The sequence below is a fragment of the Diabrotica virgifera genome, chromosome 10 (genome assembly GCF_917563875.1).
Source record: "Diabrotica virgifera virgifera chromosome 10, PGI_DIABVI_V3a".
Lineage (NCBI taxonomy): Eukaryota > Metazoa > Arthropoda > Insecta > Coleoptera > Chrysomelidae > Diabrotica > Diabrotica virgifera.
This window is the reverse complement of record NC_065452.1, coordinates 138,291,814-138,309,505: the sequence shown is the minus strand read 5'-3', so window position 1 is coordinate 138,309,505 and position 17,692 is coordinate 138,291,814. Positions and strand designations below refer to the sequence as shown.

Below are 17,692 nucleotides of genomic sequence, written 5' to 3'. Positions count from 1 at the left end.
GAGTTTTGTTTTCCGGTGTACGTCTCGCGATTTGAATATGTGGCCCATCGCAAAATAGGCTTTATTTGTCAGCACAAGCCTTCTATTTATTTCCGGTTCTTCTTCATTGCTTGCAACCAGATCCATTCCTAGGTACGTGAATCTATTCACATGTTCTATATCGTCAATAAAGTGTTGTTGCGCCGGTCTATTTGATCTGGTTTGTATGAGTAGTTTTGTTTTATTTGTGTTTATTGCTAGCCCTACTGCTTCTGCACTCTGTTTCATCTCAACGTAGGTTTCTTCCGCTGCATTCATTTTTTGCTCATTATGTTTATATCATCCGCGTATGCTGCTAATTGGGTAGATTTGTTTGTAAGTATGTTATTTCCGCTTACCGTCAACCGTCTAATTACATATTCAAGAACAAGATTAAAAAGAGTTGGAGCCAGTCCGTCGCCTTGTTTCAGTCCTTGCGTTATCGTAAACGCATCAGTGATCTCTCCTTGAATACATACTTGTGCTTCTGTTTCTGTCATTGTCATTTGCACTAGTCGTATTAATTTTGATGGTATGCCAAATTCTTCCAATATATTAGGTAGAATTGTTCTATCTATTGAATCATAGGCTTGTTTAAAATCTATAAAGAGATTGTAAACGTCCATGTCATATTCCCATGCTTTGGATAGTATTTGTTTAACTGTAAATAGTTGGTCAATGGTAGATCTATTTTGGCTAAACCCTGCTTGATATTCCCCGATGATTTTTTCCGTGAGAGATTGAAGTCTTCGATTAAGGATGTTTGTGAATATTTTGTATCCCGAACAAAGTAAAGAGATGCCTCTATAATTCTGACACAACAGTTTGTCTCCTTTTTTATGAATAGGGCAGATTATACTTTTCTTCCATTGTTGGGGATTTCTTCTTCTATCCATATCTCTCGTATTAGCTGATACATCTGTTGTGTCAAATTCCTTCCTCCTTGCTTGAGTAGTTCTGCCGGTATTTTATCTATTCCTGGTGCTTTATGGCTTTTTTGTATGTGGATTGCCGTTTGGACCTCCTCTAGCGTTGGGGGTCTAGTTAATTCATTTTCTTCTCCATCTTCCCCCAGCTCTTGTTGTTGTACCACCTGCCGTGCCTGCTGCTGCCTCTGTTGTTGTAATGGTGGTTGTGCCCCTTTGTTTAATACTTCCTTAAAATATGTCATCCAGGTTATCTTAATTTCGTCCATATCGCTAATGATTTCACCCTTCTTATTTTTGCAGAGGCTAGTCTTCGGTTTGTATCCCTGTCTTAAATGTTTAATAAGTTGGTATGCACTACGTGTTTCGTTTTCCTTAAACTCCCTCTCTATGTTTAGTATCCGTTGGTTTTCGTACTTTCTCTTTTTCTGCCTGCACAAAAGATGCAAAATCAGTCGACAGGTAAAGCAAAAATATCCAAAACAAGAAAAACTAAACTTAGATAACGATAAATATTTGAGAGAACAGTGGATGAAAAATTACTAGAAGAAAACAGAGCAGATTCCACAATAGAAAATCAATGGAACACCATAAGCAGTATCATACTAAACATAGCGAAAGAAGTCATAGGAACAAAGACACAACGGAGAGAAGAAACATGGTTCGATGAAAAATGCAAACAAGCTATACAGGAAAGAAATGAAGCACATAAGAATTACATACTCAGACGTACTAGAGAGAGAAAAACAGAATTTGAGAACAAAAGACGAAGAGCAGATAAACTGTGCAGGATCAGGTTATACCAACCAGAAATTACCTGAAATATATCATCAAAGACCCGCAGGTTCAAAACGACAGATGCCGATATGGATGTCAAGCCCAAGAAACCATCCAACATATTACCGGGGGTTGCCAGGCATTTGCTGCAACTGAATACAAGGAACCGCATGACTCAGTGGGAAAGATCCTTCATCAAGAGATAGCTATAAAACTGGAACTTCTCCAAACGGACCATCTCCCATATTATCAATACGTTCCTGAGAATATGCTTGAAAATAACAACTATATGCTATACTGGGACCGCACTGTGCTCACAGACCAAACAGTGGCACATAATAGACCAGATCTCATATTACCTAGTCAATAAATTAACGAGACAAACAACACTCATTGATGTGTTTTTTGTTTAAATGTGTTTTTTTTTCATTTAAATTCAAAACAACTCTTTTGAATTTAATATTGACCAAACAAAATGCAAAAAATTGAAATTGGCCATTTTAACACCAAGTCACATAATGTGGCTTAATGATAAAAGGGCCAGAGTCAATTTTTTGCATTTTGTTTGGTCAATATTAAATTCAAAAGAAAGCTGTACAAAAAAGCAAAAATTTGACATTGGCCCTTTTAGAACCAAGCCACAGATATATGTAATCAGTTGTTTGTTTATTTTATTATTTGTCTGTCATAATAAATATAATATAATGTCAAACCAATCAAATACACTGCTCAACATGATCAAATCTTACTAAGAGTCGTATCAGTTTTTTTAGGAACCAGCTGTACAATGAATAAGAAATAGTGCGGATATGGGAACGAAAAGTACTAAGGAAAATATTTGGAGGAAAAATGGAGAACGGCGTTTGGATCAGCAGGACAAATGAAGATCTGAGAGAGTTATATGGGGAGCATGAGTTATATGAGGGCATACTAGTAGTAAGAACTCAATGACTAAGGTGGCTAGGACACATACAGGATGTCAGAGGGTAGACTACGGAAAATGCTACTGTTAAGTACAATTGAGGATGTCAGAGAAGAGGTCGACCCAGAACAAGGCGGAAAATGGATGTAGAAGATGATCTAAAAAGACTCGACGTCACAAATTGGAGAATGAAAGCAATGGAGGAGAATGGCCAATCAAGCCATGTGCCTACTAGGCTCGAGGCAATAATTATTATTAATATTAGATGTACAATGATTCATGAAATACAAATAATGTATTTTAATATTGTGTTTGCTTGTTCTTGTTTCAATTTAGTATAGAACCAATACAATTATTTGTGAAGAATTTCACTGCTAAATAACAAACGATAAACTAATGGTTATACACCAATGGTACTTACACACATGAATCCAAAAGTTGACTAGCAGACATGATTGAAGCTGTTATTTATTAACCCTGTGAGGTAACATGCAAACATAAATTAGTCAAAAGCACAGACTCACATCAGTGTAAGGTGAAGCAATGATTTTACAGTTATTTTTAAAATAAAACTTTTCTAGAAGCTACTTCACTTAGTAATTTCAGAATTTTAAAATTTGCTTTTTTAAACCTAATAGGTTCTAAGTATTATATAAAAAATTGATTCAATTGGAGTATTTTGAACACATTAACCCCACGCGAGTTGTATTTAACTCGCGCCTTGTTTGGCCGAGGCGCTCAGTGAGTTAAATATACTCATGGACAAAAATATTGCATATTTTATCGTCAATCGTTATTATTTGTTTATTTTTTATCTTTGAAATGTCAAGTATTTTTTTTATTTATTTTATTTATTTGATGTATTTGATGTATTAGAGATAAATAAATGGTTAAACATAGTCTTTATAACTGAATAATATGCAATAATGTAAAAAATTAACAAACATTACATAGTATGGAAAGTGTGCTTTGGCGACTTGACAATTCTTGTTTTGTTGAATTGTCAGTTAGAATATGTCAATTGGAGAGTTTTATTTTTCGATTCTGCAGTTTTCTTGCTGATATGCCACATTTAAGTGAGGTAGTGTGTGCTAGAATTGTTACTTTAAGAAATGAGGGTTACAGACAAGAAGATATTGCGTGGATAGCGAATATTCATCAGTCGACTGTTTCTGGTATAGTAAAGCGATACAATGAGACTGGGGAATACAAAAGGCGACCTGGTCAAGGACGAAAAAGATGTATAACGCCAAGAGATGACCAATATTTAAGACTTAAATCTTTGCGAAATCGTACACTTACAGCTTCTTATCTCAAAAATGAGTTACTGATCACAAGATAAGTTAATGCAAGTGCCAAAACTGTGACCCGAAGACTTAAAGAGGTTGGCTTGAATCCAAAACGGCCTGCCAGAGTACCACTTCTTCTACCACGGCATGAAACTCTAAAGGTTTCACTTTGCAAGAGCCCACGTTAACTGGAACCAACATCAATGGAGAAGAGTTCTTTTCACAGATGAAACGAGGATACAATTATGGAAGCCAGATGGACGTGATCGAGTATACAGAAGGTCTGGGGAACGTTTCGCAGAATGTAATCTTGTACAACATGTTAGTTTTGGTGGCGGTTCCATAATGCTATGGGGTGGCATTAGTTGGGAGAGTCGTACGGAGCTTATTGAGGTGAATATTCGAATGAATGCTGATTGGTACATACGGAACGTCCTTGAAGAGCATGATTTTCCTTATGCCGGCTTCATTGGGTATGATAACTTTGTGCTAATGCATGATAATGCCCGTGCACATAGCGCAGGAACAGTCATACAATATCTTGAGGATGTTGGAGTTGAGGCTCTAGACTGGCCACCAATGAGCCCTGATGCAAATCCCTTAGAACATATATGGGACATCCTAAAAAGACGTATACGAGCAGGAAATCCAGCTCCAAACTCAATTGCAGAATTAAGAATTGCTGCACGGGAAGAATGGAATCGACTTCCGCAAGAAACTATCCAAGATATTCTGCGGAGCATGTCTAGAAGGATGCAGGCAATCATTAGAGCTAGAGGAGGAAATACTAAGTACTAAATTGTTACAATGTTGCCGTAAACAATTGTTCTATTGTCGTTACTGTTTCTTTTTCTAATTAAATGTTATAAGCAAAATCAGACTATTTCATTAATTTCTCTAAAAATTAGTTGCGACTCTGCAATATGTAAGTTACTTGACAATAAATATACGTAGGATAGTTCAGCTCAACTTATTTAGCAATAAAAAGTACAAAATTTTTTAAAAGGAAAAAGATATACTTCAAAAATAAAATATGCAATATTTTTGTATACATAATTCACATTAACAATGAGATTCTGCACGTGGAGCCTTACGGCACAAACAAAAAAATTTAGTGTGGAGGTTAATGTGTTAAGGTATAGACCAGGGCGGATCTGTAAAAAAACATCTACATGTGGATGTGAGAGGTGACATTCGGATTTTTGCAGAAAAAGTTGTGTGATAACTTCAGTAATAATATATCCTCATAATTAATAAAAAATTAAAATGTTTAAAATTTATTAAAAATGTTGTTTTTTTTTCTTGCTTATGACTTTAAAACGATTCGCTTTGGAGCAAAGTTGTAATAAAATAAAAATAAAACAATGATAATTGAATTTTATGTAACATACACCTGGTTAAAAATGATTTAATTTATTTATAACATAGTTAAACAGTCCACCAAATTTCACTAAAATCGATTTAATAGATTTCGCATAATAATTTTGCTTGCAGTCTAAATTTTTTTTAATTGAAATTCTTTAAAATGTTGCATAACACAAACTAGACCAGATAAAAGTTTGCCAATTTTAACATATAAAAACATACAACATATAAAAAAGCACTCCAATTATCTAACATACTTTATAGAATTGAAATCGGCATTTTTGGATTATATGGTTAATATTGCTCCTATTTTCCTTTTCGTAGTTGTTAAAAGTAATTTAGAGAAAATATACGTAAGACCTGAAATAACTGTAAATCCATTTTTACCTTGGTGCAAAGAATAGAAGGACATTTTAGCCTAAGTGAATTAAAAAAAGTACTGACATATTTCAAATATGACAATGATCTAGTGTATTTTATGTATCTACTTTAAATAAAAATTAAATGAATAAAAGACTCGATTATCGAATTTGAAATACATGTAAATTACATAAAATATTCTAGATTTCCCGTGACATATAAAGGCAAAAGCACATAAAGGGGCACTTACTGTCTAGAAGGTTGGACAATTGTCCTATCGGAGACAACACAGGTTAGCTATGTTTTGCTGTTTAATGTCCATCAGTGTGGTTCCTAGACAATAAAAATATATTAGAAAATATAGCCTGGAAAAATGTACACTCAGCATAAACTCAACAAAATAATCCAATCTATAATTTGCCCTAAATACACTAAGCATCAAAATTAACGCACCACCTTAAAAATGGGACATTTTTAATGTCTGATATTTCCTAAACCTGTTGTCCGATTTTAGTGATTTTTTAGTATATTATATCTTTATTCTTCAAGAATAAATATTATGGCTAAAGAGGTAAGTGTCATTGTATATCGGGTGTAACAATGATAGTGTGTTTTTTCCTCAAAGTTTGGAACACCCTGTGGAATATTCTAGCGTATATAAAATATTGAAATTACAACTTAACTGTAGCCTTAGGTTTTCTTAACATTCTGCTTTTTGATTCATACGCTTATGTGGGACAATAAAAAAGTTAGGTATTTTTTTTCATACTTTAACAACTAGCCATGTTATTCATTAATACAGGGTGTTTCTAAATAAGTGCGACAAACTTTAAGGGGTAATTCTGCATGAAAAAAAAATGACCGTTTATTTTATAAACATATGTCCACAAATGATTCGTTTCCGAGATACGGGATGTTGAATTTTTTCTTACAAACTGACTACGTATTTATTTATTGCTCTAAAACCGATTGAGATATGCAAATCAAATTTGGTAGGTTTTAAGAGGTAGTTATTGGGCATTTTTTGACATACAATTAAGAATTTTATATTCTCCATTGGCGTGCATACGGGATGTATCTAAAATATTTATACCCGTATGCACGCCAATAGTGAATATAAAATTCTTAATTGTATGTAAAAAAATGCGCAATAAATACCTCTTAAAACCTACCAAATTTCATTTGAGTTCATATCTCAACCAGTTTTAGAGTAATAAATAAATCGTCAGTTTGTAAGAAAAAATTCAACAAGCCCGTATCTCGGAAACAAAGCATTTGCGGACATATGTTTATAAAGCAAAAGGTCATTATTTTTTCATGCAGAATTACCCCTTAAAGATTGTGGCACTTATTTAGAAACACCCTGTATTGATGAATACCATTGCTAGTTGTTAAAGTACCTAACTTTTTTATTATCCAACATAAACGAATGAATCAAAAAGCAAAATGTTAAGAAAGCCCAAAACTACAGTTGAGTTTTAATTACAATATTTTACATACGCTAGAATATTCTACAGGGTGTTCCAAACTTTGAGGAAAAAACATACTATCATTGTTACACTCGGTATACAATGACACTTACCTCTTTAGCAATAATATTACACCGATATTCTTGAAGAATAAAGCTATAATATACTAAAAAACGTTGGACGGAAGGGTCGCCCGAGAACTTTATCGTACCGATCTATTATTGCGTTATTTTGATATTTTAGAAACACCTTCTGTACTTGAAAGTATTTTATGGTTCTACGCATCATTAATTCCTGCATTTGAGAAAATGTTCGATGCCATATTTCGGGGACACACTATAGATGTATATATTATTGCATAAATCAATAGAATATTATAGTCATATGTACTTTCATTTCAAATTAGTTCATTTTTATGAGAAATTAATAGTTTACAATACTCGCATTTCATTCTATTTCGATTACGCCAGTCAATGCGCGAGATTAAGAACAAGATATTATCTCCGAATTCTATCCTACTGCATGGATTTTAATGAAATTTTGGGAGTAGCCCAATCTCATAATTCAAAGTCTATCCTATATACTATGGCGCTTTTATCATGGGGGCGGTTCCCACCACTTCTCAGGGGTGAAATATTTTTATTTTCGAATTACTTGGAGAAAAAGGAAGATTTTTAAGAAAATTTAAAAGTTCATTCTATAATTTGATCACATTTTTTACAAAAACCATTCATTTTAAACTCGTTCAACTTTTTGAAAGTAGAAATAACACTACAGTGCGTCCATAAAGTAACGCATAAATTCATTATTTCGTAAACCGGCGACTTTAAGGAAAAATCCCGACATAGGTCGATTTTTATTTTTAATTTCCGATTTTTTGGCATATATATCATACTAGTGACGCCATCCATCTGGGCGTGATGACGTAATCGATGATTTATTTAAATGAGAATAGGGGTTATGTGATAGCTCATTTGAAAGGGTATTCAATTCTCTATTCCATGATATAAACATTAACATAATTATTTATACAAGGTGTTCAAAAAAACATTTTTTTAATCAAAATAATTGAGACAAAAAGAAGAATGTATGTAATTTATCCAATTCAAAATACGTTTTAATGTTGTCAGAAAACAGGAAAAAAATGTTTATTTGACAAATAAATATTGTTTTTCGCTTAAACTCAATGTTAAAGCTTCCACCCACCTGTCTCTTGCCAGTTTAAACATTTTTCGTTAAGGCGAAAATCAATGTTTATTTGTCAAATAATTTTTTTTCTTTTTTCTGACAGTAGTAAAACGCATTTTGAATTAAAAAATTACGTACATTCTTCTTTTTGTTTCAAACATTTTAATTAAAGAAATATTTTTTTGAACACCACCTTGTATAAATAATTATGTTAATATGTACATTAGTGAATAGAGAATTCAATACCCTTTCAAATGAGCTATCACATGACCCCTATTCTTATTTAAAAAAATCATCGATTACGTCATCACGCCTAGACGGATGACGTCACTAGTATGATATATATTCTACAAAATCGTAATTTAAAAATAAAAATCGACCTGTTTCGGGATTTTTCCTTAAAGTCGTCAGTTTACGAAATAACGAATGTATGCGTTACTTTATGGACGCACTGTATATTAAAAGGTATTGCAAAATAAAAACAATGCATTTAAATTATGGTGGATGGGGAGTTAAATGTATATACTTTTTCATTTTTCCTTAAAGTACATTAGTCATATATTTTTTTGCACCATATCTCGCTTAATTTCTATGTAACCGACATTTAACGGTGCTCGTTTTAAAGGCCTTTTCAAACACTACAAAAGGTGTTGGTAGTATTATACACCTAAAACCTACCGTTCCTCTGTTATTTCAAGTTGAATACACCAATTTAAGCATGCACCAAAACACAAACTATTTTCAACTACCATATCTCTTTTTTTATTATAAAAAGAACATTTACGAAGAAACGAATCTCTGTATTATTTATAATCTAAAAAATGTTTTATATAGTGTTTTTAGTTCGATGCATAGTTTTTAAGGTATTCACAAAAAATCCTTCCGAAAAGGTGTCATTTTTCAATGAAAATGGCCAATTTTCAACTACGCATAACTCAAAAAGTATTGAGTTCTCAAAAAAAAAGTATAGACCAGTTTTTGCTTAGAAATAGGTTCTTTAGCCACTTCCGTGCTTATTTTGACCAACAAATTTTCCACCCCCTTGAAGAAGTGGGAACCGCCCCAAGATAAAAAGCGCCATAGTATATAGAGTAGATTTTGTTTCTTGAGCTATTCCCTACTTACTGTGAAAATATCAAGTACATCAATGTAGTAGGATGGAATTCGGAGCCAAATACCCTCATTGACTGCCCTACAATAATGCTCTGCTATGATCGCGTGAGAGAGGACACACATAAGATTATAGCAAAATTTCTATTTACCGTAACTTTTCGAGTTTTTGAGCTACAGCAATGAATTTTATGTCACTGGAAAGGCAATTTTGCATTCTTTCAAAATATGTAAAAATATACAGGGCGTATCTAAAAAAATTAAGATTTTTTATTCATTTCCAGTTCAACCGGAAGCCATTTTTTTCGTAAAATTTATTCTGATAATAGATAATAAAGTACCATATATGTCTGCAAAATTTAAAATTTTAGTTTCTATTAAGAAGGAAGTTACGGGCACTCGAATATTTTTTTATAAAAAATTCATAACTCCCCTCCTATGGGGAGTTAAGAAATCTGACTAATGTCATTCAATTTACTGATAGGATATCAAAAATATATCAAAAAATAAAAAAATTCCTTGGAGCGATTTTTGAGAAAATCTAGCTCAAATTTGTCAAATTTTGACCCCTTAAATATAGGCAACCCGTAACTTTTTCTGAAAAACGATAACATCCTTCTTATAGCCCCATCTTTATGCTATATAAATATTTTTCAAATTAAATTTATCTTAACCAAGTTTTTAGATTGGTAGGGAAATGTGTCGGGTGGGCGGTCAGCCATGCTGGCCGCCATTTTGGATTTGGAAATGTCAAATTCCGTATTTTTATTTACCTATCGATGAGCTTACTTTCGAGTTGAATTTCATTCATTTCGGTCAAAATTTGCAAAAATGGGCCCTAAATAACCCCCCTATTTCGGCCTCCCTTTGAGAGGTTTTTTTAAAAGCTTAGTTTTTCGACAAAATTCTCTTAAACTTACTCATACCGAATTTCATCAAAATCGGTTTGGTAGTTTTTGCTGGGCGGTGGCGACATACGTACGTACGTACGTACATACTTCCGACATGTTTTTTTTATTTGCTTTTTAGACTCAGGGGGACTCAAAACGTCGAAAAAAAGTGAAATCTAAAAAATTTTTTTTTGCACGATCCTATAACTTTATCTATTATACTATACTATGTATAAAGTACGATACAGTAAAAATCACTAAAATAGGACAACAGGTTTAGAAAATACGAGACATCAAAAATGTCCCATTTTTAAAGTGGTGCGTTAATTTTGATGCTTAGTGAATAATAAAAAAATCCATTATAATTTTTCAAAACTTTTCAGCTGAACTTAAGTTTGAAAGGACCAAAAATTAATGAGAAAGGAACAAAACATTTGTTTCTTCTCTTTTTTAAGTGCTGTCTCCCAATCAGAGGTTGGATATCATAATCAATATCTGTACTCTATATTCAGCTGCTCTTAAGAGCTCTATTGAACTGTCTTTAAACCAACTCCTTAAATTTTTTAAACATGACACTCTCCTTCTTCCTATACTCATTCCTTTTATATATACAGTGCTTTTCAGATAAAACTATTCACCTTAAATAACTTTTGAACCACTGATTTTTATAAAAACATCAAAGAATACTTGAAGAGGAAGACATTATGCCATATTTAAGCTTGCCGGGAAAGGCACCCTCTCACCCTGTATCATTCCTTAATTTTTTTTAAATTACTGATTTAAAAAATGTATAACACATGACGCTTAAGGTGATTAGTTTATGAGAAAAATAAATACAAAAGCAAGAAAACTAAATAGCAAAACATTATTTTTACAATTTTATTACAATATAAAAATTTAGAATTAACATTTCACTACCAAAAATGTTAACAATAATTATTTAAAATGACTTGAAATTTTGAATAATTATTGTTAAAATTTTTGGTAGTGAAATGTTCATTCTAAATGTTATAAAATTGTTAAAAAAATAATTTTTATTCAATCCAGTTTTCTTGCTTTTGTATTTATTTTTCTCATAAACTAATAATTTAAGCATCAAGTGTCACATTTTTGAAATCAGTACAAAGAGGAGAATCCAAATATAAAATAAAAAAAGGTGGAAGTAATTAAAAAAAAATAAGGGATGATACGGGGGTGATAGAGTGCCTTTTCCGGTAAGCTTAAATATGGCATAATGTCTCCCCCTTCAAGTATTCTTTGACGTGTTTTTGCGTTTTTGACTTCTTTAACCCTTAAACGCCCAACCTTTTTTAGGTTCCATGTACGCCCAAGGGTGGGTAAAAAATGTCCACCTCGATAATAGCTAATATATTTATTGAGAGTTGTTATTGTGACGAATTTCTAACTGAGGCCGGCCCTGCCCCTAGTAGTCAACAAACAACAGCGACACGTCATCGACGAGTATTGTCTCCGCTAATCCAGAAGTTTCCCCGATGATAGGCGTGGACCCGCCTCAGGCCTTCCTGACTGTTCTCGAAGCAGAGCCGTATCTATATAAGCGGATGATTTTTAAGCAGCAGGCAGTCAGTTAATATATTCGACGCGATATATTGTTTTATTGTTTGATCGGGTTGCTGAAATGTATGTCTTTTTAAAGTAGATAAGTCGGATTTGTAAATAAATTAAATGTTAGAAAGTGTAAAATAAATTAGATATTGTTGTTAAATAAGTGTTAATTGTAAGTGTTATAAATAAACAATTATAAGTAAGTCTTCCTTTATTTAAATTAAACTTAGTGCCTAAAGATATAAATAAATAAAATAGTAGAGTCAACCGCGTAAAAAGACAATTACGCCACAAAATGGTGCAGAAGTGAGGATACTTGAAATACATAAATTTAACGTAAATTTTCGGTTTAAATAGAGTGTGGAACTTTTAAAAATAAATAAAATATAAATCGTAATAAATAAAGTGTGTGACAATGTCTTCACAACATAAGAAAATCACTGAATTGATCGTTAAGGAGCTCCGCAACCAGTTAGAAGAGAGAGACATGGACACTACTGGGAAAAAGGCTGATCTAGTCGAACGTCTAAAGAACGCTCTTCAGGAAGAGGGTAAAGATCCAGAAACCTATTTGTTTGAAGACAAGCATGCTGCTGTGATCTCGTCGATTTCGAAGGTTTCGACAGACATTACATCGTTAGAGAACAAAGTTTCTAGTGAAATCTCCCAAGTTTCCTCGGATGTTTTGAAAGTATCGACAGACATTACATCGCTAGAGAACAAAGTCTCGACAGACATTACATCGTTAGAACATAGAGTTTCTAATGATATTTTGAAAGTTTCGGGTGATATTTCATCCCTTGAAAGCAAGATGACTGACAAGATCTCTAAAGTCACTTTGGATTTTGACGACAAGATATCGTCCATAAAATCTACTTTTGAGGAAAAGATCAAGGAATTAGAAAAGAAAATGGAGGAAACGGAAAAAGCAGACAAAGGGATGGAACCCATCTTAACAGACATTAAAGATGATGAAACCAAATACAAATTGGAGCCACGGTCGATAGTTGAAGGGAGTGTAGGTCATGCTCGTGTTAAGGTGCCAAATTTCGACGGAAAGTCATCATGGAACAACTACATGAAACAGTTCGAATCTGCGGCCAGAGCGAACGGATGGTCCGAAAAAGAAAAAGCTGTAAACCTCACTATTGCTCTTCGAGGCGACGCTTTGGATGTCCTCCAGACCATAGCGTAGAGGAGACAGATGACTTCGAGCAGCTTAAAAAGAGACTGAATATGCGATACGGGCACGAACATTTAGAGCATGTCTATCAGTCGCAGTTTAAAAATCGAAGACAAAAGAAAGATGAAGCTCTTCAAGAATACGAGGTCGATATTGCCAGGTTGGTACGATATGCATATCCAACAGCTCCCGAAGACATGATGGAAAAGTTGGCTGTTCAAACATTTATTGATGGCCTTCGTGATCATGAAATGCAAAGAACACTGCGATTAGCTCGTCACAAGACGCTGGTCGATGTCTTGTCTGCCGCCCTCGAATACGAATCAGCTACCCAGGCCTCTGGTGGGTACAGTAAAGTGAGGACTGTGAAAGAGGAACAGGATGAGGACAAACTTGACCAGCTTGTTAATATGATGAAAGACATTGCATCCAAGAAAACAAAGACCATAAGGTGCTGGAATTGTGGGGAAATGGGACACGTACGGAGTTCATGTAAGTACCCTAGGTACAATAACAGTCAAGAGACTCACCAGCAGGAAAACTAGAACGGGTCGGCCTTAGGGGGGCAGCTTCGACCCGCAACTTTTCCAAAGACCCTCTCATACTAATAGCTTCTTTGAAATGTCGTGAAGATAGTGTATATGTGGATGGAGAAATAAATGGTAAAAAGTATACATTGTTGGTGGATACCGGAGCGACCAGGACCATTATACGACCGTCAGTTTTAAACAGCCGTAAGAAACTCTTACCAACGAGGTTGCGACTGCGGACTGCCACAGGTGAAAACGCCATCACCCATGGAGAAATCCAGATACAATTAGGGATTGGAGCAGAAAAGTTCGTCCATACTGTCATAGTTGCAGACATCGAAGAAGATGTTATATTAGGAATGGACGTAATGAATTTGCATGGATTTCAATTGGATTTTAAGAATAGGGTAATCAAAGTTGGCAACGAGGAGGTATTTCTTCATCCACATGATGACAGAACTGTGCTAGCAGCCATTAAAGAAGATACAGTTGTGCCTGCGAGGAGTGAAACGATCATCGTAGCGCGGCTACAGGGAACTGTAGAAGAAGGAACGCCTGTTATGATGGAGCCATGGAACCACGATGAGGAGGTTGGCCGAGGAATCATAATTGGAAAGGAATTGGTTACTTCTGCTAAAGAAATTCCCGTGAGATTGATTAATGTCAATGACTACCCGGTGACCATCAAGAAGGAGACAAAAGTAGGAACTTGTGTACCCGTGACGTCCATAATCCGTCAGACAACAACATCAGATAATTCCAACGACAAGTTCGACCAAATGGTTGCAGTTGCAGGCCAATCTCTGAATCAAGTGGAGAAAAGGAAATTAAGGGAATTTCTTAGGCAATATCGTGACATATTCGTACCGAAAGGAGGAAAGACAGGAAGAACGACAGTTGTCAAACATAAAATTGACACTGGTACCGCTAGGCCAATTCGTCAATCAGCTCGACGATTACCACAGGCGAAGAGAGAGGAAGCTGAAAGGATTGTTCAAGAAATGAAGAAAGACGGGGTGATAGAAACTTCTACGAGCCCATGGGTCTCTCCGGTGGTCCTGGTCAAGAAGAAAGATGGAACTACGAGGTTCTGTGTGGACTACCGTTTGTTGAACAATGTTACCAAGAAAGATAGTTATCCTCTGCCTCGGATCGACGACACGTTGGACACATTAGCTGGAAGTAAATTGTTTTCTACGTTGGACTTGAAGTCTGGATATTGGCAGGTAGAAATGGATCCAGTGGACAAAGAGAAGACGGCCTTTACGACAGGATCTGGATTATGGGAATTCAACGTTATGCCGTTTGGACTCTGTAATGCTCCTGCGACATTTGAGAGGCTGATGGAAAATGTGTTGAGAGGGTTATCTTGGAAAACATGCCTGGTGTATTTAGACGACATAATCGTTTTGGGGGAGACGTTTGAAGACCACCTGAAGAATTTAGAAGACGTTTTTAATCGACTTAAAGCTGCCCAGTTAATGTTAAATCCCAAGAAATGCCAGCTATTTGCTGGCCGTGGACAAAGGAAAAATCGATTCCATTAAGGAATGGCCTGAACCAACTGATAAACATCAAGTGAGAAGTTTTCTGGGACTATGTACTTACTACCGGAGGTTCATTAAGAAGTTTGCAGATATCGCTAAGCCATTAACGCGACTTACAGAGGAAGCAAGAGATTATTGCTGGGATGGAGACTGCCAAACGGCCTTTGAAACTTTGAAGAGGCATTTAATTACAGCGCCAATATTAGGGTATCCACTGCCAGAAGGAGAGTTCATCTTAGATACGGATGCAAGTAATGTGGGAATTGGAGGAGTGCTGTCGCAGATCCAAGGAGGACAGGAACGAGTCCTTGGATATTTTAGTAAAGTGCTTTCAAAACCTGAACGAAATTATTGCGTCACGAGAAGAGAACTTCTAGCAGTAGTAAAATCAGTGGAACACTTCTATCAATACCTCTACGGAAGGAAGTTTCTAATCCGAACCGACCATGCCGCCCTTAAATGGTTAATGCAGTTTAAGAATCCAGAGGGTCAGATAGTAAGATGGATTGAACGACTTCAAGAATATGATTTCAAGATCGAGCATCGGGCCGGAGTTAGCCACAGAAACGCTGATTCTCTATCTAGAAGACCGTGTCCAGCAGAATGTTCCCATTGCAACAAAACAGAGTCGAAGGAAGCAGCAGTACTAAGAACAACAGTGGTCAACGACGAGTGGACGCCTACCAAGATCAAGGAAGAACAAGAAAAAGATCCAGTTTTACAAAAGATTCGAAAATGGAAAGAAGAAAATCGTCGACCATCTTGGCAAGAAATATCAAGCCTAGGCTCAGTAGTTAAGACGTATTGGGCCCAGTGGGACTCATTTATCTTGGAAGACAGCTTGCTTAAACGAGTAATAGAAAATGATGATGGTTCGGTGAGAAGAACACAGTTGGTGATTCCAAAGAGCAGAGTAGCCGAAGTACTTAGTCAGTTACACGACAGTCCATCAGGAGGGCATTTTGGTGTAAAGAAGACCCTTCAGAGAATTCGGGAACGATTTTATTGGATGAATAGTTCCGACGATGTGAAGGACTGGTGTAAGAAATGTACTACCTGTGCTACAAGTAACGGACCCTACCGGAAAAGAAAGGCTCCTATGAGACAGTACAATGTTGGAAGTCCGTTTGAAAGAATAGCTTTGGATATTGCCGGGCCATTTCCAGAAAGTGACAATGGATGCAAATACATGTTGGTGGTAATGGATTACTTCACGAAGTGGGTGGAGATCTACGCAATTCCAGACCAGAAGGCCGCCACTATTGCAGATGTGTTAATCAAAGACTGCATCAGCCGATTTGGAGTACCTCTGGAGATCCATAGTGACCAAGGAAGGAACTTTGAGAGCGATCTATTTCAAGGAATCTGTGATAAACTAGGCATGAAGAAGACAAGAACCACGGCCTATCACCCGCAATCGGATGGAATGGTGGAGCGTATGAATAGGACAGTCGGCAAGTATTTGACAAAGATGGTGTCCAATCATCAACGAGACTGGGACCAGTACCTTCCGTTCTTCGCAATGGCCTATAGATCTGCTGTTAATGAATCAACTGGCCAAACACCAGCAAAAGTCCTATTTGGACGTGAGATGCGTCTACCCTGTGATCTAGAGTTTGGATGTCGACCTGGAGAAGATGTTGCTGGTGAGGATTACGTGAATGAATTACGAAAAAGAATGGACGATATACATGAGTTGGTCCGTTCTAATCTTCAGATCGCTAGCGACCGAATGAAGAAACGATACGATACCCAAGCTGAGAAGGGATGTTTCAAGGAGAACGACAAAGTCTGGCTTTATAATCCAAAGAAGCGAACAGGTTGCTCTCCCAAGTTGCAGCAGTTCTGGGAAGGTCCGTACCTCATTGTCAAGAAAATCAATGACGTTATCTACCGAATAAGCAAGATTCCTAGGGGAAAGCCGATGATAGTCCACCATAACCGGTTGGCGCCGTACGAGGGAGACCACGACGTAGATGAAGAAGCGGAATTCAACCAAGTTCGAGAAATACCTGACCTTACCTTTGAAGAGTTCATGGGTGCCTACGGAGGTACCGGTAAAGCAAGACATGGTGTTACCACTGAAGAAAAGCGAGATCTTCTCGCACTTCCCGATGACTATTCGCTGGCCCATACCATCCCGGCCAGTATCAAAGACGCACGAGGATTGGCATCCGCCTTCCGAAGGAAGTTTGGTCGAGTTGCAGAACTTCAATGCCAACTGCCAGCTCCTGGCAAAGCATTGAAACTCCAAGATGCATCACGTTACCTATTCTATCTGGTAACAAAAGACACTGTCCGTGACCAACCTACCTACCATGATGTATGGGATGCATTAATTCAATTGAGAGAGCACGTGTTGGAGTCCGACGTGCAAAAGTTAGCCATACCAAAGTTAGAATGCAGCCAATTAGACTGGAGAGTTATCCGAAATATGGTAGAAGAAATTTTCCAAGACACCGAGGTCCAGGTGTTAGTCTGTTGCAATCCGCATAGTTACTGGTGCGGAAAGAAGACCGTCCCCTGTCACTTTTATACAACTGGGAGTTGTA

General features: G+C 36.1%; 1 protein-coding gene across 4 annotated transcripts in view; it reads right to left on the bottom strand.

The window, feature by feature from the left end:
- LOC126893261 (catenin delta-2) overlaps nucleotides 1-17,692 on the bottom strand; it is a 101,086-nt gene that overhangs the window by 56,705 nt on the left and 26,689 nt on the right. For 3 of the 4 annotated variants that reach the window (XM_050663264.1, XM_050663263.1, XM_050663266.1), the window contains exon 2: nucleotides 5,908-5,990. Coding sequence is in view for 1 of the 4 variants with exons in the window: in XM_050663261.1 (XP_050519218.1) it covers nucleotides 3,065-3,096 (32 nt within the window). In the remaining 3 variants the exon portion in view is untranslated. Of the gene's footprint in view, nucleotides 1-3,064; nucleotides 3,121-5,907; nucleotides 5,991-17,692 lie in introns of all 4 variants that reach the window. The other variant, XM_050663261.1, reaches the window with a different exon arrangement.